The sequence below is a fragment of the Schistocerca cancellata genome, chromosome 6, assembly GCF_023864275.1.
Source record: "Schistocerca cancellata isolate TAMUIC-IGC-003103 chromosome 6, iqSchCanc2.1, whole genome shotgun sequence".
Classification (NCBI taxonomy): Eukaryota; Metazoa; Arthropoda; class Insecta; order Orthoptera; family Acrididae; genus Schistocerca; species Schistocerca cancellata.
In genome coordinates, this window is record NC_064631.1 from 318739004 (window position 1) to 318765636 (window position 26633).

The 26633-nt window shown below is 42.2% G+C and overlaps 1 protein-coding gene across 1 annotated transcript in view; it reads right to left on the reverse strand.

Moving 5' to 3' along the window:
• The window catches only part of LOC126191350 (lysosomal acid glucosylceramidase-like), a 163151-nt gene that overhangs the window by 103901 nt on the left and 32617 nt on the right, over positions 1–26633 (reverse strand). The window contains exon 4 of the mRNA XM_049932189.1: positions 22624–22784. Within this exon, the coding sequence (XP_049788146.1) occupies positions 22624–22784 (161 nt within the window). The remainder of the gene's footprint in view (positions 1–22623; positions 22785–26633) is intronic.

Genomic DNA, 26633 nt, shown 5'->3' on the forward strand with positions numbered 1-26633 from the left:
CAAATAACCAGAGCCACTTCCTCATCTCCTCAAACCCGGAACCTTCCACAGAAGAACCTCAAAAGTGCCCCACTTGTGACAGGATACTTTCCGGGACTGGATCAGATTCTGAACGTGGCTCTCCAGCAGGGATACGACTTCCTCAAATCCTGCCCTGAAATGAGATCCATCCTTCATGAAATCCTCCCCACTCCACCAAGAGTGTCTTTCCGCCGTCCACCTAACCTTCGCAACCTCTTAGTTCATCCCTATGAAATCCCCAGACCACCTTCCCTACCCTCTGGCTCCTACCCCTGTAACCGCCCCCGGTGTAAAACCTGTCCCATGCACCCTCCCACCACCACCTATTCCAGTCCTGTAACCCGGAAGGTGTACACGATCAAAGGCAGAGCCACGTGTGAAAGCACCCACGTGATTTACCAACTGACCTGCCTACACTGTGAAGCGTTCTATGTGGGAATGACCAGCAACAAACTGTCCATTCGCATGAATGGACACAGGCAGACAGTGTTTGTTGGTAATGAGGATCACCCTGTGGCTAAACATGCCTTGGTGCACGGCCAGCACATCTTGGCACAGTGTTACACCGTCCGGGTTATCTGGATACTTCCCACTAACACCAACCTGTCAGAACTCCGGAGATGGGAACTTGCCCTTCAGCATATCCTCTCTTCTCGCTATCCGCCAGGCCTCAATCTCCGCTAATTTCTAATTTCAATTTGCCGCCGCTCGTACCTCACCTGTCTTTCAACATCATCTTTGCCTTTGTACATCCGCCCCGACTGACCTCTCTGCCCAAACTCTTTGCCTTTACAAATGTCTGCTTGTGTCTGTGTATATGAGGATGGATATGTGTGTGTGTGCGAGTGTATACCTGTCCTTTTTTCCCCCTAAGGTAAGTCTTTCCGCTCCCGGGATTGGAATGACTCCTTACCCTCTCCCTTAAAACCCAAATCCTTTTGTCTTTCCCTCTCCTTCCCTCTTTCCTGACGAGGCAACCATTGGTTGCGAAAGCTAGATTTTGTGTGTATGTTTGTGTTTGTGTGTGTGTCTATCGACCTGCCAGCGCTTTTGTTTGGTAAGTCTCATCATCTTTCTTTTTAAATATATTTTTCCCACGTGGAATGTTTCCCTCTATTATATTCATATCATTAATTTGAACCCAACAATCACGTTTGTTATTGTAATTGTTATTGTCACTGTTACATTTCGTAGTCTTTTCTGTCATCTTATTTCCTCCTTCTGTTTTTGCCAGCAGTTTTACTTTCTATTCACCTTCTCCTTTTTTACCGTAATCCAGTATACAATTTTATCCCGCCGATATATACTCAACAATACGTAATAATACGTAACCCACTTCCAAACCAAATTTTTTTTTTTTTTCCGCTTTCAACACTACCGCTGCTATAAAATCCACCGTTTCCAGTTCACAAACAGTTCCTTTCAGCTATTAAACAACCTTTTCGGCTAATTTTAATATCTTTTGCTTTATTTCCATTTCCGTTTTTCTCACATCATCGATCATTTTTAGCCGCTTCCCACAGGTTTTAACGTCATTATTTCTTCATCAGACAATTGTTAGCTTCATTTCCATAATCTGTCACCACCAAACCACCCTTTTAATACATCCTCACGTAGTTTTTTCGAAATTCTCCCGTATTTCTCCACCCTTTAACGTGTTTTGGCGGCAACACAACCACCTAACCTTTATGCACATCATATCTACCTACACAAGTTCACCACAGGATCAACAGCCCAGCTCTAAGCAACCCTTTTTCGCCTTTTTTCACACCAGATCTCCATTTGCTTTCTAGTTTTACCTTTATCTCTCCCCATATATTTCTATATTTATTTTCATTTTCATTTCAGCCTCGTGTTCCACTTTCCACCTTCTAGTACCATGTCACCCTCACAACACCTCCACAACGACCCCATTAAGTTTTATTTACATTCCCTCCGCAAACATGCCTTCGCCTTAGCTAGATTACACTCCCATATTTTATTTTCTCAGGCTTGTCTGACACTTGGCATCACCCCCAAAGGCCTCACACTTAAAGTTCCCATCTCTGGCTGCAACCCTTCTTTCCATCAGTCCCTATACCAGTTCCAAACCGAACAATCCATTGCCCTCACCCACCTAATCCTTCACCTACACATCCACTCAGCCAATCAACACACCCATCAACTCCTGTCCCTAATAAAAGTCCTCAATCTTTCCTCTCCCACATCCACACCGGTTGTTCAGAGCATCCTCCTACAGGCCAACCGCAAATTAGAAAAGCATGCCACCCTCCACCTTAAAAAACTATCCAATCTCCTGGTTTCCCACCTCCGGAAAGGCAACTCACTCACCCTTCACAACCTTTCCAGCAAACCTCAACCTCCTCTCATTGCACACAAACCCAGTCTCTCCCATCTACTCAATCTCCCACTTCCAGCTCCACTCCCTCCAAAACCTCAAAATTCCAATCAACGCAATCTGGAACCACAACACCCCAATTCAGTAGTTAACCTTTCCTCCAAACCTCTCTCCCAATCCGAAACCTCTGTCCTATCCAAAGGCCTCACCTTCAGCCCCACTCCCAGATTTAACCAAACAGCCCTCGTCAAAGATTTACTGTCCTACACCCGTACTCTCTGCTGGAAATATCACTTTGCCACGAAGAAACATGATCCTACTCCTAATGATCCAACTCCCCAAGACACTATCCAAATTGAACCATGCCTGGAACAGTTCCGTCCTCCGTCACAGCGGGACCCACCCCCTCTTCCTCAAAATCACCCTCTCCTAACCTTCCAGGAATTTCTGACTTCCAGCCTTGCCTCTCAATCCTTCTTAAAAAACCTTAATCCTACTCCCAACATCACCACTGCTGAAGCCCAGGCTATCCGTGATCTGAAGGCTGACCGATCCATCGTCATTCTTCCGGCGGACAAGGGTTCCACAACTGTGGTACTTGATCGTCGGGAGTATGTGACTGAGGGACTGCGTCAGCTTTCAGACAACACTACTTACAAAGTTTGCCAAGGCAATCCCATTCCTGATGTCCAGGCGGAGCTTCAAGGAATCCTCAGAACCTTAGGCCCCCTACAAAACCTTTCACCCGACTCCATCAACCTCCTGACCCCACCAACACCCCGCACCCCTACCTTCTACCTTCTTCCCAAAATTCACAAACCCAATCATCCCGGCCGTCCCATTGTAGCTGGTTACCAAGCCCCCACCGAACACATCTCTGCCTACGTAGATCAACACCTTCAACCCATTACATACAGTCTCCCATCCTTCATCAAAGACACCAACCACTTTCTCGAACGCCTGGAATCCCTACCCAGTCTGTTACCCCCGGAAACCATCCTTGTAACCATTGATGCCACTTCCTTATACACAAATATTCCGCATGTCCAGGGCCTCGCTGCGATGGAGCACTTCCTTTCACGCCGATCACCTGCCGCCCTACCTAAAACCTCTTTCCTCATTACCTTAGCCAGCTTCATCCTGACCCACAACTTCTTCACTTTTGAAGGCCAGACATACCAACAATTAAAGGGAACAGCCATGGGTACCAGGATGGCCCCCTCGTATGCCAACCTATTCATGGGTCGCTTAGAGGAAGCCTTCTTGGTCACCCAGGCCTGCCAACCCGAAGTTTGGTACAGATTTATTGATGACATTTTCATGATCTGGACTCACAGTGAAGAAGAACTCCAGAATTTCCTCTCCAACCTCAACTCCTTTGGTTCCATCAGATTCACCTGGTCCTACTCCAAATCCCATGCCACTTTCCTTGACGTTGACCTCCACCTGTCCAATGGCCAGCTTCACACGTCCGTCCACATCAAACCCACCAACAAGCAACAGTACCTCCATTATGACAGCTGCCACCCATTCCACATCAAACGGTCCCTTCCCTACAGCCTAGGTCTTCGTGGCAAACGAATCTGCTCCAGTCCGGAATCCTTGAACCATTACACCAACAACCTGAAAACCGCTTTTGCATCCCGTAACTACCCTCCCAACCTGGTACAGAAGCAAATAACCAGAGCCACTTCCTCATCTCCTCAAACCCGGAACCTTCCACAGAAGAACCTCAAAAGTGCCCCACTTGTGACAGGATACTTTCCGGGACTGGATCAGATTCTGAACGTGGCTCTCCAGCAGGGATACGACTTCCTCAAATCCTGCCCTGAAATGAGATCCATCCTTCATGAAATCCTCCCCACTCCACCAAGAGTGTCTTTCCGCCGTCCACCTAACCTTCGCAACCTCTTAGTTCATCCCTATGAAATCCCCAGACCACCTTCCCTACCCTCTGGCTCCTACCCCTGTAACCGCCCCCGGTGTAAAACCTGTCCCATGCACCCTCCCACCACCACCTATTCCAGTCCTGTAACCCGGAAGGTGTACACGATCAAAGGCAGAGCCACGTGTGAAAGCACCCACGTGATTTACCAACTGACCTGCCTACACTGTGAAGCGTTCTATGTGGGAATGACCAGCAACAAACTGTCCATTCGCATGAATGGACACAGGCAGACAGTGTTTGTTGGTAATGAGGATCACCCTGTGGCTAAACATGCCTTGGTGCACGGCCAGCACATCTTGGCACAGTGTTACACCGTCCGGGTTATCTGGATACTTCCCACTAACACCAACCTGTCAGAACTCCGGAGATGGGAACTTGCCCTTCAGCATATCCTCTCTTCTCGCTATCCGCCAGGCCTCAATCTCCGCTAATTTCTAATTTCAATTTGCCGCCGCTCGTACCTCACCTGTCTTTCAACATCATCTTTGCCTTTGTACATCCGCCCCGACTGACCTCTCTGCCCAAACTCTTTGCCTTTACAAATGTCTGCTTGTGTCTGTGTATATGAGGATGGATATGTGTGTGTGTGCGAGTGTATACCTGTCCTTTTTTCCCCCTAGGGTAAGTCTTTCCGCTCCCGGGATTGGAATGACTCCTTACCCTCTCCCTTAAAACCCAAATCCTTTTGTCTTTCCCTCTCCTTCCCTCTTTCCTGACGAGGCAACCATTGGTTGCGAAAGCTAGATTTTGTGTGTATGTTTGTGTTTGTGTGTGTGTCTATCGACCTGCCAGCGCTTTTGTTTGGTAAGTCTCATCATCTTTCTTTTTAAATATATATATATATATATATATATATATATATATATATATATATATATATATATATATATAGTTATAATAGAAGGAAACCTAGGAAACATTCCACGTAGGAAAAATATATCTAAAAACAAAGATGATGTGACTTACCAAATGAAAGTGCTGGCACGTCGACAGACACACAAACGAACACAAACATACACACAAAATTCAAGCTTTCACAACAAACTGTTGCCTCATCAGGAAAGAGGGAAGGAGAGGGAAAGACAAAAGGATGTGGGTTTTAAGGGAGAGGGTAAGGAGTCATTCCAGTCGCGAGAGCGGAAAGACTTACCTTAGGGGGAAAAAGGGACGGGTATACACTCGCACACACACACATATCCATCCACACATATACAGATACAAGCAGACATATTTAAAGACAAAGAGTTTGGGCGGAGATGTCAGTCGAGGCAGAAGTGCAGAGGCAAAGATGTTGTTGAATGACAGGTGAGGTATGAGTGACGGCAACTTGAAAGTAACGGAGATTGAGGCCTGGTGGATAACGGGAAGAGAGGATATATTGAAGAGCAAGTTCCCATCTCCGGAGTTCGGATAGGTTGGTGTTGGTGGGAAGTATCCAGATAACCCGGACGGTGTAACACTGCGCCAAAATGTGCTGGCCATGCACCAAGGCATGTTTAGCCACAGGGTGATCCTCATTACCAACAAACGCTGTCTGCCTGTGTCCATTCATGCAAATGGACAGTTTGTTGCTGGTCATTCCCACATAGGATGCATCACAGTGTAGGCAGGTCAGTTGGTAGATCACGTGGGTGCTTTCACACGTGGCTCTGACTTTGATTGTGTACACCTTCCGGGTTACAGAACTGGAGTAGGTGGTGGTGGGAGGGTGCATGGGACAGGTTTTACACCGGGGGTGGTTACAAGGGTAGGAGCCAGAGGGTAGGGAAGGTGGTTTGGGGATTTCATAGGGATGAACTAAGAGGTTACGAAGGTTAGGTGGATGGCGGAAAGACACTCTTGGAGGAGTGGGGAGGATTTCATGAAGGATGGATCTCATTTCAGGGCAGGATTTGAGGAAGTCGTATCCCTGCTGGAGAGCCACATTCAGAATCTGATCCAGTCCCGGAAAGTATCCTGTCACAAGTGGGGCACTTTTGTGGTTCTTCTGTGGGAGGTTCTGGGTTTGAGAGGATGAGGAAGTGGCTCTGGTTATTTGCTTCTGTACCAGGTCGGGTGGGTAGTTGCGGGATGCAAAAGCTGTTGTCAGGTTGTTGGTGTAATGCTTCAGGGATTCCGGACTGGAGCAGATTCGTTTGCCATGAAGACCTAGGCTGTAGGGAAGGGACCGTTTGATGTGGAATGGGTGGCAGCTGTCGTAATGGAGGTACTGTTGCTTGTTGGTGGGTTTGATGTGGACGGACGTGTGAAGCTGGCCATTGGACAGGTGAAGGTCAACATCAAGGAAAGTGGCATGGGATTTGGAGTAGGACCAGGTGAATCTGATGGAACCAAAGGAGTTGAGGTTGGAGAGGAAATTCTGGAGTTGTTCTTCACTGTGAGTCCAGATCATGAAGATGTCATCAATAAATCTGTACCAAACTTTGGGTTGGCAGGCCTGGGTAACCAAGAAGGCTTCCTCTAAGCGACCCATGAATAGGTTGGCGTACGAAGGGGCCATCCTGGTACCCATGGCTGTTCCCTTTAATTGTTGGTATGTCTGGTCTTCAAAAGTGAAGAAGTTGTGGGTCAGGATGAAGCTGGCTAAGGTAATGAGGAAAGAGGTTTTAGGTAGGGTGGCAGGTGATCGGTGTGAAAGGAAGTGCTCCATCGCAGCGAGGCCCTGGATGTGCGGGATATTTGTGTATAAGGAAGTGGCATCAATGGTTACAAGGATGGTTTCTGGGGGTAACGGATTGGGTAAGGATTCCAGGTGTTCGAGAAAGTGGTTGGTGTCTTTGATTAAGGATGGGAGACGGCATGTAATGGGTTGAAGGTGTTGATCTACGTAGGCAGAGATACATTCTGTGGGGGCTTGGTAACCAGCTACAATGGGGTGGCCGGGATGATTGGGTTTGTGAATTTTAGGAAGAAGGTAGAAGGTAGGGGTGCGGGGTGTCGGTGGGGTCAGGAGGTTGATGGAGTCAGGTGAAAGGTTTTGTAGGGGGCCTAAGGTTCTGAGGATTCCTTGAAGCTCTGCCTGGACATCAGGAATGGGATTACCTTGGCAAACTTTGTATGTGGTGTTGTCTGAAAGCTGACGCAGTCCCTCAGCCACATACTCCCGACGATCAAGTACCACGGTCATGGAACCCTTGTCCGCCAGAAGAATGACGATGGACCGGTCAGCCTTCAGATCACGGATAGCCTGGGCTTCAGCAGTGGTGATGTTGGGAGTAGGATTAAGGTTTTTTAAGAAGGACTGAGAGACAAGGCTGGAAGTCAGAAATTCCTGGAAGGTTTGGAGAGGGTAATTTTGAGGAAGAGGAGGTGGGTCCCGCTGTGACGGAGGACGGAACTGTTCCAGGCAGGGTTCAATTTGGATAGTGTCTTGGGGAGTTGGATCATTGGGGTAGGATTAGGATCATTTTTCTTCATGGCAAAGTGATACTTCCAGCAGAGAGTACGAGTGTAGGACAGTAAATCTTTGACGAGGGCTGTTTGGTTGAATCTCGGAGTGGGGCTGAAGGTGAGGCCTTTGGATAGGACAGAGGTTTCGGATTGGGAGAGAGGTTTGGAGGAAAGGTTAACTACTGAATTAGGGTGTTGTGGTACCAGATTGTGTTGATTGGAATTTTGAGGTTTTGGAGGGAGTGGAGCTGGAAGTGGGAGACTGAGTAGATGGGAGAGACTGGGTTTGTGTGCAATGAGAGGTGGTTGAGGTTAGCTGGAAACGTTGTGAAGGGTGAGTGAGGGTGACGTGGTATTAGAAGGTGGAAAGTTTAACATGAGGTTGAAATGAAAATGAAAGATAGAAATCTCCTGGTTTCCCACCTGCGGAAAGCCTTCTTGGTTACTCCAGAATTTCCTCTCCAACCTCAACTCCTTTGGTTCCATCAGATTCACCTGGTCCTACTCCAAATCCCATGCCACTTTCCTTGATGTTGACCTTCACCTGTCCAATGGCCAGCTTCACACGTCCGTCCACATCAAACCCACCAACAAGCAACAGTACCTCCATTACGACAGCTGCCACCCATTCCACATCAAACGGTCCCTTCCCTACAGCCTAGGTCTTCATGGCAAACGAATCTGCTCCAGTCCGGAATCCCTGAAGCATTACACCAACAACCTGACAACAGCTTTCGCATCCCGCAACTACCCACCCGACCTGGTACAGAAGCAAATAACCAGAGCCACTTCCTCATCCTCTCAAACCCAGAACCTCCCACAGAAGAACCACAAAAGTGCCCCACTTGTGACAGGATACTTTCCGGGACTGGATCAGATTCTGAATGTGGCTCTCCAGCAGGGATACGACTTCCTCAAATCCTGCCCTGAAATGAGATCCATCCTTCATGAAATCCTCCCCACTCCTCCAAGAGTGTCTTTCCGCCATCCACCTAACCTTCGTAACCTCTTAGTTCATCCCTATGAAATCCCCAAACCACCTTCCCTACCCTCTGGCTCCTACCCTTGTAACCACCCCCGGTGTAAAACCTGTCCCATGCACCCTCCCACCACCACCTACTCCAGTTCTGTAACCCGGAAGGTGTACACAATCAAAGTCAGAGCCACGTGTGAAAGCACCCACGTGATCTACCAACTGACCTGCCTACACTGTGATGCATTCTATGTGGGAATGACCAGCAACAAACTGTCCATTCGCATGAATGGACACAGGCAGACAGTGTTTGTTGGTAATGAGGATCACCCTGTGGCTAAACATGCCTTGGTGCACGGCCAGCACATCTTGGCGCAGTGTTACACCGTCCGGGTTATCTGGATACTTCCCACCAACACCAACATATCCGAACTCTGGAGATGGGAACTTGCTCTTCAATATATCCTCTCTTCCCGTTATCCACCAGGCCTCAATCTCCTCTATTTTCAACTTGCCGTCACTCATACCTCACCTGTCATTCAACAACATCTTTGCCTCTGCACTTCTGCCTCGACTGACATCTCTGCCCAAACTCTTTGTCTTTAAATATGTCTGCTTGTGTCTGTATATGTGTGGATGGATATGTGTGTGTGTGCGAGTGTATACCCGTCCCTTTTTCCCCCTAAGGTAAGTCTTTCCGCTCCCGCGACTGGAATGACTCCTTACACTCTTCCCTAAAACCCATATCCTTTTGTCTTTCCCTCTCCTTCCCTCTTTCCTGATGAGGCAACAGTTTGTTGCGAAAGCTTGAATTTTGTGTGTATGTTTGTGTTCGTTTGTGTGTGTGTCGACCTGCTAGCACTTTCATTTGGTAAGTCACATCATCTTTGTTTTTAGGTATATATATATATATATATATATATATATATATATATATATATATATATATATATATATAGTCTTTAAATGTGTCTGCTTGTGTCTGTATATGTGTGGATGGATATGTGTGTGTGTGCGAGTGTATACCCGTCCCTTTTTCCCCCTAAGGTAAGTCTTTCCGCTCCCGGGACTGGAATGACTCCTTACCCTCTCCCTTAAGACCCACATCCTTTCGTCTTTCCCTCTCCTTCCCTCTTTCCTGATGAGGCAACAGTTTGTTGCGAAAGATTGAATTTTGTGTGTTCGTTTGTGTGTCTGTCGACCTGCCAGCACTTTCATTTGGTAAGTCACATCATCTTTGTTTTTAGGTATATACACTCCTGGAAATGGAAAAAAGAACACATTGACACCGGTGTGTCAGAGACACCATACTTGCTCCGGACACTGCGAGAGGGCTGTACAAGCAATGATCACACGCACGGCACAGCGGACACACCAGGAACCGCGGTGTTGGCCGTCGAATGGCGCTAGCTGCACAGCATTTGTGCACCGCCGCCGTCAGTGTTAGCCAGTTTGCTGTGGCATACGGAGCTCCATCGCAGTCTTTAACACTGGTAGCATGCCGCGACAGTGTGGACGTGAACCGTATGTGCAGTTGACGGACTTTGAGCGAGGGCGTATAGTGGGCATGCGGGAGGCCGGGTGGACGTACCGCCGAATTGCTCAACATGTGGGGCGTGAGGTCTCCATAGTACATCGATGTTGTCGCCAGTGGTCGGCGGAAGGTGCACGTGCCCGTCGACCTGGGACCGGACCGCAGCGACGCACGGATGCACGCCAAGACCGTAGGATCCTACGCAGTGCCGTAGGGGACCGCACCGCCACTTCCCAGCAAATTAGGGACACTGTTGCTCCTGGGGTATCGGCAAGGACCATTCGCAACCGTCTCCATGAAGCTGGGCTACGGTCCTGCACACCGTTAGGCCGTCTTCCGCTCACGCCCCAACATCGTGCAGCCCGCCTCCAGTGGTGTCGCGACAGGCGTGAATGGAGGGACGAATGGAGACGTGTCGTCTTCAGCGATGAGAATCGCTTCTGCCTTGGTGCCAATGATGGTCGTATGCGTGTTTGGCACCGTGCAGGTGAGCGCCACTATCAGGACTGCATACGACCGAGGCACACAGGGCCAACACCCGGCATCATGGTGTGGGGAGCGATCTCCTACACTGGCCGTACACCACTGGTGATCGTCGAGGGGACACTGAATAGTGCATGGTACATCCAAACCGTCATCGAACCCATCGTTCTACCATTCCTAGACCGGCAAGGGAACTTGCTGTTCCAACAGGACAATGCACGTCCGCATGTATCCCGTGCCACCCAACGTGCTCTAGAAGGTGTAAGTCAACTACCCTGGCCAGCAAGATCTCTGGATCTGTCCCCTATTGAGCATGTTTGGGACTGGATGAAGTGTCGTCTCACGCGGTCTGCACGTCCAGCACGAACGCTGGTCCAACTGAGGCGCCAGGTGGAAATGGCATGGCAAGCCGTTCCACAGAACTACATCCAGCATCTCTACGATCGTCTCCATGGGAGAATAGCAGCCTGCATTGCTGTGAAAGGTGGATATACACTGTACTAGTGCCGACATTGTGCATGCTCTGTTGCCTGTGTCTATGTGCCTGTGGTTCTGTCAGTGTGATCATGTGATGTATCTGACCCCAGGAATGTGTCAATAAAGTTTCCCCTTCCTGGGACAATGAATTCACGGTGTTCTTATTTCAATTTCCAGGGGTGTATATATATATATATATATATATATATATATATATATATATATATATATATATATATAAAATAGAGGGAAACATTCCACGTAGGAAAAATATATCTAAAAACAAAGATGATGAGACTTACCAAACTAAAGCGCTGGCAGGTTGATAGACACACAAACAAACACACAAAATTCTAGCTTTCGCAACCAACGGTTGCCTCGTCAGGAAAGAGGGAAGGAGAGGGAAAGACGAAAGGATGTGGGTTTTAAGGGAGAGGGTAAGGAGTCATTCCAGTCCCAGGAGCGGAAAGACTTACCTTAGGGGGAGAAAAGGACGGGTATACACTCGCACACACACACATATCCATCCACACATATACAGACACAAGCAGACATATACAGAGGCAAAGAGTTTTGGCAGAGATGTCAGTCGAGGCGCCTCGGCAATGGCAAAGTCATGGTTCATGAAGCCATTAGTGTTAAATATTATTATTACTATATTATTATTATTGTTTTATTATTATTATTATTATTATTATTATTATTATTATTATTATTTTGTACTCTGCAGAAAGTGATATAATTGTCAGGAACTTTCTTGGGTAAATTCATGGGTGTTGTGGTAAATTGAGTGAAGACTTGTTTTATTCATGTGTACTGTAAATTATAGGAGTAGTATCTTGAAATTTCATATGTGCAAAACAAACACAGAATTCTTATGTCAGTACATCTGGAATCAGAAAGATGTGGGTGGATCCCCTCCCACTCTCCTGTATGGCTGCACTCTTGTTGGTCCAGTCGACTTTGAAAAGATCTTAGGTGCTGGGTAATGTACTCAGGCATCAGTCAACTACATCAGTCTTGTGATTGATATTTGTAAATTGTTAGCCAAGAAATTATCCTATATGCATAATTCTTGTTTTTATACAAACTTCAAGGAAGTATTTGTTTATAAAAGAAGTTACTGTTGTGGACAGTGTTATTCCACATTATTTCAAGTAGGAGGATTAACTTCCCAGTACATTATGTAATTTTAAATCTTGTTTGAGTTAGGTATAATGCTGTGAAAAGTTAATGAGACCTATAAACTGGTGTAATCAATATTCTTGTAGTTAATATGTTATGTATCAGATACTTCTATACATCTGAAGAAGTCACTGTTGTGGGCAGTGTTATTCCACATTATTTCAAGCAGGAGGATTAACTTCCCAGTACATTATGTAGTTTTAAATCTTGTTTGACTTAGGTATAATGCTGTGGAAGGTTAACAAGACCTATAAACTGGTGTAATCAATATTCTTGTAGTTAATATGTTATGTATCAGATACATCTATACATCTGAATTCTACTTTATGATAGTTAATATGCTTACACTTGTGGTATTTACTATGTTTGTAGGAACAATGTTTCACTTTTGTATTATGATCATTTTCATTATGTTATTATGGCAACATTTTTCTATAATATTTTATTATCCATTTTTACGTAACATTAAGAGACACTTAAACAACATTCATTGCTATGCTGAAAGAGACTTAAAGATTACACTAGATTAGATCATTCTGCGTGAAGCTAGATATGTTAGAGCAACTTCATGTGAATTTTGTCCATAATTTTGGGAATATCACTATATGTTAATTTGCTATTTCACAACTCAGGTTTCACACTTATTTGGACTATAGATAAATTGTAAGCAAGAAGAACTCTTTTTTTTGTAATCAGAAATTTGTCAGATACTGTGTATTTCCCTCTATACCTTTTGCAGTTTTTTGTAAGCTAACCTATACTTATGTTCATAGGGAAGTTATGATCATACAACATAAAATTTTCTTGTAATTTCAGAATTTAACTTTGCCAATCTGTATTCAATCTTTTGCCATCATTTTGTACACCATTTGGCAAACCTCATAGTAGGTCACAAAATATTGTAAACGCACTGTTTCCATATTATGTTAGGGGGATATTGTAACGGGACATCCTCCTCTGGCATTGCTTTTTGTCAACAGTATTTTCCGATACCAGTATTATTTTTAGGATTTTGGACAGTTCAATATTAACTCAGTTGCTTTTCTGAAAACTTTCATATAATTTTATACACATTACGTTGTATTTCAAGCTAAAATTTATGATAAGGAATGATTTTATAAAATATTTTAGTTTGGATGTTAGAAATATTTGAAATTATGAATAATTTTTATTATTAGACCATCTGACACTGTTTATTATGTTTATTTCTGGATTCATTTATAAAATAATAATATAAATTAATAGAAATTCATTTATCAAGAAAATTTATAAACCCTCTGGAATATTGGTATTATCGCAGAGTGAAGTAGTTGTGACATGCCCCTGATGTGACTGAAAATGTTTTTATATTTAGGATTAACAATGTAATTTCAGCTTTGTTAACATGAAAATTCAAAAGACATTGTGATATAGATAAATGTGAGAGAATAAAATTAATGTAAAAACAAAAAATACAGTGCACACTTACTTCAAATTTATTATGTCAATTTGAACCATGAGAATCTATAATGTCAAAAATTTTAACTTCAAGAATCAGCCCCTAGACGTGAAGAACAAGAGCCAACTGTGAGAAGGAAGATGAGTAAAAAGTTTACTGTAAATCTCACTCCTCTCAAAACCTATTAAAAGAGTTAACTATAAAGACAACGACAATCAACAAATGTTGTGAGGAAGGGGTAGATTGCAATACTATCAGGACTAGGCTGTGTGCAAACAATAACCCTATATTGCCAAATGAACTGTGGCAAATTATCTTCCTTGATGAGGACCAGTGTACCTGGTTGTAGATTGTCTTTTGTTTGCTGCTGCTGCTGCTGTGATAGGGTAGTCCTTTGACCATCATTCTCACTTATGCTGCTGATACTGCTGGATGAGGTGCCACCTCAAAAACCTGGATGATGCCTCTGAATGCAAGCCTGGCTCTGAGACTCTTATCAAGATTTCAGAGTTCACTGATAAGAACATGGTGTGGAGTAAAATACAAGAATGCACTTGGGTTATCAGGAAGTTGTATAATGGGCTGGGAATTCAAACACACTTCAATTTGAGTTAGAAGTGTGTATAATTCTTCAAACATCAACACTTGGTTGGCCACAGCTCTTCTTAAATGTGTCTTGATACATCCTATTCATGTATCCCATAGTCCACCAAAATGCAGAGTGTGATATGCAGTAAAATGCCAACCAATAAAATTACACCAAATCCCACTCTGTAATGCAGAGTTCTGGATTTCTGTTGAATGAAACTGAGAGCTGAACAGTTTATGCAGTTCACTCAGCTCATTCCTTGCTGCCATGAACACCTTCCCATTGTCACTGTAAATATTTATGAAGGGCTCCGCTGTGAAATAAATCTTCAAGGAACTTGAGGTTGAGCTTGGAATGACAGATCAGTGACAAGCTCATTGTGTATTGCCTTTGTTGTCACGCAAACGAACAATGCAGTGTAAACCTTTGCTCTAGTTACTCCACTGTTTTCACTGTTCATTGCACATGCTTGACCTCCACAGTCAACCCACAATTAACAGAAGGTCTGCTTTGTTCTACATGGAATGGTGGGATTTGTCCCTTGAGTTGGGTTGCAGTGGTTGCCTTCAAGCAGTAGCAAGGAAGGCACTTGTGAATTATTTGTCTAATTACAGATCTTCCACTGTCTGAAGCTTGCTAATAGGAGTTGAGGTTCCGCATGCAACATTAATATACATGACTATTAATTTATTTACATGATGCTTAGGAAGAAGAATTATGGGCTGCTTCTGACTATAACAAGCTTCTGACTGTTCCAATTTGTAACCCATGCTTAACCATCATTCCTTGTCCAGGAAGAGAGGAATCGAGATAAGTTTGCTTTCCTTGGAGACTGTTTGATCATATTGTATTTCTTCAGTATCCTTGTAATAGTGTTGCTGTCACATCATATGAATGAATGCCTTTGCTTCTGTGGTGAAGTTTTCCTGCTTGCAAGTTTCCTCTAAATGATTTTTCTCAAAAGTCTCCTAACATAATTGCTGTTCCTCCATGTTCACAGAACAGCCTTCATTTCTTCTTGCTGCCAGAACCACTGGACATGACTGAGTGAGGAGGTGTCTTTACTAACATAGTCAAACCAAACGATGTGTCTTGTAAGGTTGGGTGGTTCTCTCCAGTTAGCTGACCAAGTTTCTGTACTTAAAAAAAAAGATCAGTGGACCCAGCAGATGAATCTCACAAGTTTTACTGAATGATGGACCTGTTAATGTTATGTGCTTAGGAAGCTGCCAGATGGATGTATCAAGGGGTGCTGTTTGGAATGGCCCTCTTATATGAGGCAGTAATGCTGAGACAGCATGTGCTTGGTAGTCAGCAAATCTTGAGGAAAAAATACACATCACAAACATGAGATGATTCTGAGGTTTGAACATCACTGATACCACTTACTGGTATTGGATGCCATCTGAGCTGTAATCCCATCCAGTTTGCTAAGCTGCTAGACATGTCAAGAAGTGCTCCGCATTGGAACATCTTCCCATTCTTGTTGGCATTGTTTACAAGGGCAGTTGATAATAGGACTTCTGCATGTTGGTGGTTGTGTTTAACTGTGCAGTATGTTTTCTGTTGTGGTATCACCACTACAGGTGACTAGTTCCTTGTGCAGAGGCGTAGTGTGGTCTTGTTACAAATGCGACAGCTGCCGGCCTGGTATTTCTTCTACCTATGTTTCGTGCCATGCCGGACAGTGAACCACAGTTTTTGTCTGTTCACAAAGTTTATTCTGCTTGCAAAATGCCTCTGTTTGAACTTAGGAAGCCTACTTATTCCTTGTGTTGAATAACAGAATTCACATTTGGGGGCAGTGGTGAGAAATGTTTGTCAAAAATTGTACCCTTCTGCATTAGTAAGCTTCATGCCTTGCTAATGGGACTGCTGCAGCATTTTGTCCAAATAAATAAGCTCTAACATCTGGCAGCTGATTTCTAGACATGCAGCCAGATTTTTCAGATGAGGAAATGTGGTGACTGCTATTTTAGATTTTCAGTATTTCCTCAGATTCACACTATTGTGACCCAGTATAATATGTGACACAAGCGCCTCATGCAATTTAATGTCAACCAGCATGACCTCAATCATGTTCAGATCTCTCATTAGCTGGCTTATTAATGTCCATGAGTCCTTAGCAGATTCAGTTTTGATGATGGCAGATTCAGAAGTTCTTTTGTGTGCAAATCAACAATTATTATGGGATTATTACAGTTTTGAATAAGCAGGTCCCATGCAATCCTGAAGTTACTTTCTGTAATCACTAAGTTTTCATCCAGCTTACAAGCTTCACCAGAAACACATGACAACAAATAATAGCACCATTGTAAAATAGTTAAGGACTCATTGCTAATAACTAGTGCCTTCAAGGTGTTGAGAAAATTCACAAATTTTGCAATACCACCATAAAATTTTGGCAACAAAATTGCTTCAAGCTTTATTTCATGTGCATTGCATGAACTTGCAGAATGAGGAAGTAAGACAACTTCTGACTTGAGTAATGTCATTATTTTTCATTCAAAATTTAAGCACAAGTCTTCAAATGACTCCCTATCTGCATCATGTGATCCTTCCAGTCGTGATTCTCCAACCAACTCAGAATGCCATTGTACTCATCTTTACGTGTATTTAGCAATGGCTGTCTTAGTCTAATGTAATTGAAATTTGATCCTTCCTGATAGCTGTAAACAAATGTGGAGAGTCCAGTCACTCATGCCTCAATCACACTATTTTCTTAATTATACTTTATTTTTTGACAGGATCCATAATTAAAATATCAGCACACAGGATAACATGTTAAGTAAATAGAGCCAGACTGCTTACAGAGTAGGAGAACAGTACCTATGGTGCACTGACAGGGCTGCAGCTGCTGGTGGTTTTGGCAAAGGATGGCTTACTGGTGTTTTGTTGTCGGAACTGTCAGCCTACAATGTCAGAACTATCAGTCAACAATGTCTCCGGGCTTTAGATGCACTTCACAACATGGTTCTTGTGGAATTTGTGCCCCAGTGACTGAAGAGCTCTACTGCAGATGTACCTCACTCTTAATATGTGGAAGGAACTTATAACACATGCTAATCTGAGAGAATCACACACAAAGCCACAAAAGCTGATGGTCACAGTTTATGGTATGTACAAATCAAAGTGCAACATACTGTTTGTGATAGAACACTTCTGAATAGTTCCATTTGTTTCCATTGTGTCCAGAGCACCAAATTGTATTCATCCACAAGAAGTGTGGTAATTGTGTGATGCCTTGCTCTTTCCACAATCTGTACAAATGCATATACTCTTTGCAAAGGAAAGGTGGTTGAAAATAAAATTACATTGTTGTTAATAGTGTATATTTGAGACTTCATTGTGAGACATAGTTATAGGTGTGTCTAAGTCACTTAGCTGTCACAGTCAGTCTCTCCTCCCCCTCCTGTCATCTGGCCATCCTGTTGTGTGAAAAGCCAGATAGAAATTCTTACTTGCAACGAGTGTCTGGTCACTGCTATGCCCTCTTGATGGCACCTTGCACCAACACAGAACAAACAAAAAAGGGAAAAGTCGCAAGAAAGGAAGTAGAGAAGACGAGTGCTTTCTCAAGAAGAAATGAAGTGTGCAAGCTGCAGACAATGTTGATGAACTCCATTGCTGTTTCTCTATGAATGAGCGCACTCCAAAGTTTTGTGACCAACAGTTTTTGGTACATACACAGTGGCTGCACATCACACATGTGCAAAAGTCCAAAATTAATTACAAATGTGACAGAAACACAAGTAACAGGTAAAGGTGACACACACAGCACATCTGCTGTCAGTGGTTCCATCTCCATAACAATGAAGAACACTTTGTATGTGCCAAAACTTGGAACCAATCTCATTTAAATGGCAAAGGTTGTGGCCAAAAACCACACATGTGGCATGTGAGAGGTAACTGGTTTCATTTACAGGGAAATGGTCCAAAGGCATGTGTCCTTTCCAAGCCAAAAGTTACGAAAAGTGATACGCAAAACTGTCATGCTAAATTAGACCACCTGAACTCATGAGATATGATCAAAATGCTCAATAACAAGTGTGTGACAGGTCTGAAATTCAGCGATGTCAGTGTCTGGAAGCACTATGTCCACTCCATTCACCACTGAGAAGGGAACTAAAACATACTTATAAAGTTAGTCCACTCTGATGCCTGAGAACCAAACAGAGAAAGATCTCAAGGTGGTGCAAAATTTTTTGTGATCACAGCAGATGGTGTGAAGTCTATTTACTTCAACATAAATGAGAAGTTGTCAACAAATTTGCTGAATTCAAAAACATAGTTGAAAATCACACTGGACATGAAATTAAATCGTTTCAGTCAGATAATGGTAAGGAACACTGAAATTAAAGAATGGATTCCATCTCAGACTGGCATGAATACAGCAACATCTAACAGTTCCATACAAACCATAGCAAACTGGTGTTGCCAAGCAAAAGAACCATTAATTGGTAAAATGGCTCATTGAATGCTGCTCAAGTCAGAATTTTGGCCATCATTTTGAGCCAAAGCCATAAACACAGCTAACAACATCTTAAATCTTGGATACTTTAAAGGGCAATCTAATTGAACTTCATATAGCAAGTGGCTACATTTGATCAAAAGGTTGTCATCATATATAGATTGCCAAACCAAGGAAAGTTCAATCCTAAAGGCGAAGAAGGGACTTTTATAGGCTGTTCTGGCTGTTTGAAAGCCTGTCTTGTTTGGGTACCAAGAGATCACAAGTTTCACATGTCAAGAGATCTGAAGTGCTTTGATCTTCAGTTATGAGTTCAAACAAACTTATGTGAATTTCAGTGAAGATGAACCAAATCATTGCTAAAGAGGAGACTGGAACAAGAATTCCATAGGAGGAGATTTCAATGCTGAGCCATTGGCAGATTATGAACCATTTTACAGTTTTGAGGAAGAGAGTCTTCAAATCACTACATGCCATGAATTCAATCGTAAAGATAACATATCATATGACAAAGACAATAATTCTTCAAGTGTTATACCTGCTCAACAGTCTGTCCCGGGTGTAGATTCATCAACTGTTTCAATTTGCGATGCTAACTTCATTTCAAATGCAATAGAAGTTAGTAGTTCTCTGTTATTCTCCATACAGTGAGTTACAAATAAAGTTGTTCTGTGAGCACCCATTTTGCCTGTATTGTCAAACCACAACCCAACAAAAACATCAGAAGTGTCATTAATAAAATGGATGAACTGCTCATATCCATAAAGTAAAATGAAAAGTTGGATTGAATGTCAGCAGTTTTGTCATGTGTAATGGAATGTCACATGCAAATCACTGAAATGGAGCAGATTAATTTTGATAGATGCAAGCTAATACCACACTGCTGTAGAATGGGTGAGAAGAAAGGGAGGCTGGCTATATATGCTAAAAATGGAGTTCCTCCCATGAGCTGTGCAAGTAGTCTCTTAGCAAAAGCATTTAGATGTACACCACACTGCGTGTGTTATAGTGAGCATACTTAGGGTGTATTAAAAATTTAGACACTTACACAGACTACCAACTCAGTATTTGTCTAGACAAAGTACTAAATGGATAAATTCAAAATAAAATTAGAATACATACAGGTACCTACTGCTCTGTGACAAAGATAAATGCATTCATGTAGATTTCAAGTTAGCAACAGGAAAGAAATTGCAGCTATCTAATATAAAGGAGAAACAGCTGTTTTCCCCTGATTCAGAGTAACCATTTTTCTGCTAACTGTACTGTTACTTTTAGCCTGACTAGGCACAAATGTGTCTTAAGAGTTTTAAATACTTAATTATTAATTAGTTTCTGACATCTTCCTTACTTTGTCAATATATTTGATGACTTGTTCCACATCTCAGTAGGCCCTACCTGAGGTTATATTTCATGAAACATGATTCATGAGTTAATGGTTGAACAAGTAGATTATAGTACACATGAACAACATTCCTCTTTCCTCACTCAAGATAACAAACATAACATATTATCCAAACAATGAAAAGACATATTAACAAACTGTAGTCCATTTAATGCTAACTAATCATTTTTCTTATCATCCGTGTTACCTTTTTTGCTGTTTTGCTTTCAGATTCAGAGTCAGGTTCTTTATTGCTGTTGACCACATGCAGTGAAACAAGCTTTACATTGATGACGTGATGCAACAGCAATCACTGTACTAATCACATATGTTTTATTTATCCTATATTAACCAGTTGTACAAATAACTATCATAAACCAAAAACTCAGTTTGTACATTACAAGCATCAAAGAACTCTCTTAAACTGTAAAATGGATTGTCTATTAACCAATTTTACAATTTACTTTTAAAATTGTTGACAGGTATGTTGAGTTCATAATGTGGTAATTCATTAAAAAATTACAGGTACCTCACTTTGTGAGTATTGCCCTTTTCTGTCAGCCTATGCCTAGGAATGTCTACACACTTTTTGTTTCTGGTGTCATAACAGTGCATATTCTCTCTGGTGTTAAATTCTATTACGTTGTTTTTAACATGTATTAATGATGCATAGATATAAAGATTTATCACTGTCAATACTCTGATCTTACTGAATAAAGGATGGCAGTGCTCCTTTGGATCGATCTTATACATTATTCATAGAACCTATTTCTGAATCACTAGTACATCACTGACATGACATGAGTGATCCCATAGCAACAGCCCCTGAGGTGTGAGAGACTGAAAAAGTCCAAAGTAACTTGCCTAAAGATATTTATTACTCACTAGATCAACTAATTTCCATATGAGACAGGACACCCATGAAATCTCTTCGCAGAGATGGTTAATGTGGAGTTGCCAGTTTATTTCGGAATCAATATATATTTCCATCAGTTTTACAGATTTTGATTTTACATCTTTAGCTAGTCTCAGCTGCAGATGCTGAATTTTTTCTGGTTCACACGGTGGTTTGTAGATGATAGTCAATTTAGAAAAAAAGAAAGTGTACTGTGATTTCTGGTGAAACCTTTGGTGTGACCTGTGGTAAGTAAAGTCATATCATTTTCATGTCAGATAACTTACTGAAGTCCAGCATAGCATGGCAAATCATTAATTGCAACAATGAAGATGGTCCAAGGATAGAACCCTGAGGTACACTAGACATGACTTTCTTCAAGGTAAAATGCCTAGTTTGAACTGACACAAATTGTTTCCTGTTATTTAGATAAGAATCAATTATTTATAACGGTGTACTGAGAATGAGATTTTCACTCTGCAGCGGAATGTGCGCTGATATGAAACTTCTTGGCAGATTAAAACTGTGTGTCGGACCATGAACCGAACTCGGGACCTTTGCCTTTCGCGGGCAAGTGCTCTATCATCTGAGCTACCCAAGCATGACTCATGCCCCATCCTCACAGCCTTACTTCTGCCAGTACCTACTTTCCAAACTTCACAGAAGCTCTCCTGCGAACCTTGCAGAATTGGCACTCCTGGAAGAAAGGATGTGTGGAGACATGGGTTAGCCACAGCCTGGGGGATGTTTGTAGAATGAGATTTTCACTCTGCAGTGGAGTGTGCACTGTTTTAATCTGCCAGGAAGTTTCATAACAGCGCACACTCCACTGCAGAGTGAAAATCTCATTCTTAAAACATCCCCCAGGCTCTGGCTAAGCCATGTTTCCGTGTATCCTTTCTTCAAGGAGTGCTTGTTCTGCAAGGTTCGCAGGAGAGCATCTGTGAAGTTTGGAAAGTAGGTAACGAGGTACTGGTGGAAGTAAGGCTGTGAGGATGGGGCGTGAGTCGTGCTTGGGTAGCTCAGATGGTAGAGCACTTGCCCGTGAAAGGCAAAGGTCCAGAGTTCGAGTCTCAGTCGAGCACACAGTTTTAATCTGCCAAGAAGTTTCTATAATGGTGTATTATTTATTCCATGGTATTGTAGTCTGGCTAGTAAGATGTGAAAGGAGATATAGTCAAAAGCCTTACTCAAATCAAATAGCACAAGAGAGCTATTATTTTCAAATGCAGTTAATGGTTGATTAACAATTTCAAAGACTGTTTCTTGTAAAAAACCATGCTGTCTACTACAAAGAAGGTCATGATTTTCTAAGCAGTTATTGAGTTGTATGTGAAAAATAGCCAGTAGCTGTCTACACTTTTTGAGTTCGAAAATTTTGAAGCTATGCTAATACAAAATTTTGAATTTATCAGATTGCATTAATAATATAACTCCCACAAGTTTCTCTTTAGCCGTAATGCAAAATTTAATAATTACTAAATTGGGGGTACTGACTTTATATGGTAATCAGCCCATGCCTGGTAATATTGGTCCAGAAGAAGAGAAGAACCTGTGAACTCATAATTTGTTTTCATCCATATGGGAGAACTCCATGCTGCTGCTTTCAATTTCAGGTTTTGGTTCCTCAGATTCCTGGCCCATTTAATCAAAGGCATCTGTGAAAGATAACACCACATAAATTAATTCATATGTGAACAGTTTATTGCAGTAATATCAAAAAATTATTTCCTTTTCTCTTAATTACAGCAATAACCTATATAGTTTTTGTATTCAACAATACTTGCGGCTTTAATATAAAATTTGAGCTGATGGCTTTGTCAGTATTATGCAGCTATTACATCTCAGAGGTTAGCCACTACATGATAAGAATGAAGGGAGAATATGCAATAATAAGGGGTCATGAAAATGATTACAGTACTACTTCAGGAAGAGTGTGTAAACTCATTGTGAAAACTCACTTGGATGGTATAATATGTAACACATTTTAGTCCTTAGCTTTCTGTCATAACCAAGGCAATGAAAAGCAAAGGCATTCAAGACATTTTAGTCCTTAGCTTTCTGTCATAACCAAGGCAATGAAAAGCAAAGGCATTCAGGAGTAAAGGCTAGCAAGAGTTAAAGGCTACCAAAAGTTAAGGCTACCAGATATTAAAACTAATCTAGGTAATCTTGAGTTAGGTATCTGGAGGTAACAGATCCCAAAGTTGCCTTGGTAATGTAGGATTAAGGCAACCCAGGGTTATGAAACCCAAAAATCAAGCGTTAAGGATTCCTGGATATAAGGAAACCTAGAGTTGGAAAAGTAAAGTTAGGCAACCTAGAGCTAGGAAGCCTAGTGATAGGAAACCTATAGTTAGGCAACCTAGAGTTAGGCAACCTCAAGTTAGATTACTTACAGAAAAGGCGCATTTATGTTTATGCAACTTTTTGTGTGCACTAGGTGCATGTGAGTGTTGCATGAAGATGAGTGTTGTATGAAGATGCAATGAAGCATGTGGAATAATATAGAGTCGTGCATATGTGCAGTTTGTGCACACAAGTCACCATGCATAGGCAGTGAAGTCTCCTCGTACCATTCTCAAAGACATATTTAACAGTCATCAGCTTGTTTGTGGGTCTCTTAATTTGTTACTTTGTTTTACCAGTCCTGAGTGTTGAAAAGTTTATATTTTAAATGTACACCTGTATCTATTCTTTGCAAACCACTGCAAAATGCTTGGCATAGGGTCCTTTTCATAATAACACATACTAATGTTTCTTTCTCTTTCATTTGTATATGGGATGTGAGAGGAATTAATGCCTCTGTGTGTGCTGTAATTGGTCTAATCTTGCCTTTGCAGTCCTTACGGGTGTGATTCATTGATAGTAGTGGTATATTAATACGGGTAGTTGGCATACAGGGTGTTACAAAAAGGTACAGCCAAACTTTCAGGAAACATTCCTCACACACAAATAAAGAAAAGATGCTATGTGGACATGTGTCCCAAAATGCTTAATTTCCATGTTAGAGCTCATTTTAGTTTCGTCAGTATGTACTGCACTTCCTCGATTCACCGCCAGTTGGCCCAATTGAAGGAAGGTAATGTTGACTTCAGTGCTTGTGTTGACATGCGACTCATTGCTCTACAGTACTAACATCAAGCACATCAATACGTAGCGTCAACAGGTTAGTGTTCATCACGAATGTGGTTTTGCAGTCAGTGCAATGTTTACAAATGCGGAGTTGGCAGATGCCCATTTGATGTATGGATTAGCACGGGGCAATAGCCATGGCACGGTACGTTTGTATCAAGACAGATTTCGAGAACGAAGGTGTCCCAACAGGAAGACTTTTGAAGCAATTGATTGGCCTCTTACGGAGCACGGAACATTCCAGCCTATGACTCGCGACTGGGGAAGACCTAGAATGATGAGAACACCTGCAATGGACGAGGCAATTCTTCGTGCAGTTGATGATAACCCCAATGTCAGCGTCAGAGAAGTTGCTGCTGTACAAGGTAACGTTGACCACGTCACTGTATGGAGAGTGCTACGGGAGAACCAGTTGTTTCCGTACCATGTACAGCATGTGCAGGCACTATCAGCAGCTGATTGGCCTCCACGGGTACACTTCTGTGAATGGTTCATCCAACAATGTGTCAATCCTCATTTCAGTGCAAATGTTCTCTTTACGGATGAGGCTTCATTCCAACATGATCAAATTGTAAATTTTCACAATCAACATGTGTGGGCTGATGAGAATCCACACACAATTGTGCAATAACGTCATCAACACATATTTTCTGTGAACGTTTGGGCAGGCATTGTTGGTGATGTCTTGATTGGGCCCCATGTTCTTCCACCTACACTCAATGGAGCACGTTATCATGATTTCATACGGGAGACTCTACCTGTGCTGCTAGAACATGTGCCTTTACAAGTATGACACAACATGTGGTTCATGCACGATGGAGCTCCTGCACGTTTCAGTCAAAGCGTTCGTATGCTTCTCAACAACAGATTCAGTGACCGATGGATTGGTAGAGGTGGACCAATTCCATGGCCTTCACGCTCTCCTGACCTCAACCCTCTTGACTTTCATTTACGGGGGCATTTGAAAGCTCTTGTCTACACAACCCCAGTACCAAATGTAGAGACTCTTCGTGCTCGTATTGTGGACAGCTGTGATACAATACACCATTCTCCAGGGCTGCGTCAGCACAACAGGGATTCCATGCGACAGAGGGTGGATGCATGTATCCTCGCTAATGGAGGACATTTTGAACATTTCCTGTAACAAAGTGTTTGAAGTCATGCTGGTACATTCTGTTGCTGTGTGTTTCCATTCCATGATTAATGTGATTTGAAGAGAAGTAATAAAATGAGCTCTAACATGGAAAGTAAGAATTTCCGGACACATGTCCACATAACATATTTTCTTTCTTTGTGTGTGAGGAATGTTTCCTGAAAGTTTGGCCGTACCTTTTTGTAACACCCTGTATATATTCAAGTGTCTGACATTGCTTTTTTTCAGCATTCCTGTGACACTTTTTCATGGGTCAAACAATCCTCAGGCCATTCAGGTTCACATTTTGTGTATTCCCTGTTTTTTCTTCTGTATGGGGCCATGCAGTTGACCAGTATTCTGTGATGGGTCACATGAGAGACTTTCTTTCTGGACCTATTGAATTTTCCTAGTATTGTGACAGTGGATGAAAGCCAGCTTCCTGCTTTCCCTATGACTGAGTTTATGTGATAATTTCACTTCATATCTCCATACATAGTTACACCAAGACTTTTACATGAGTTGCCTGGATCCAATTGTATCTCATTGACACTACAGTCATAGCGTACTATATTCCTGCAATTTTTCAAGTGTACACTTCTAAATTTCTGAACACTTAAAGCAAATTTCCAATATTTGCACCATTCTGAAATCTTATGAAGATTTGCCCAAATATTTATGCAGCTTTTCTTCAGATTGTATATCATTATAGACAACCATTTCATTACAGATAATCTGCAAAAAATCTGAGGTTAATATTAATGTTGACTGTTCTGTCCTTAATTCTACAACTTACCTTAGATGACAGAATGAAGAAAGACAAACCTACATTTACAGCTTTTGTATACCATAAACTGGGATTACTTTGGCCCAATTTTTGCTTGTGTTTTTATATGTGCCAAGAAAATAAAGGACAGTTTTAAAGACTTGTACCATCAGTTAAAAAATATATTAAGCAAAGTATATTACATCACATCTGATGCTGTGATACCATTTTAAAAAAGTGGGCAAATGTTACCTGCACTCCGGGTACTTTGACCCATTCAGTCATTTCTTTATGAAAAAGTAGTAATAAAATGTTGGGACAGAGTAAACTGAATGAACATCTCTAATGTAGACATTCAGGAGCATGAGAAACAAATGAAGCATTGAATTTTGAAGGCAACAATGAATATTGAACTTAATTCAGAAAATGATACAGTAAATAAACAAGTGTATTATATTTCACCAACTGACTAAT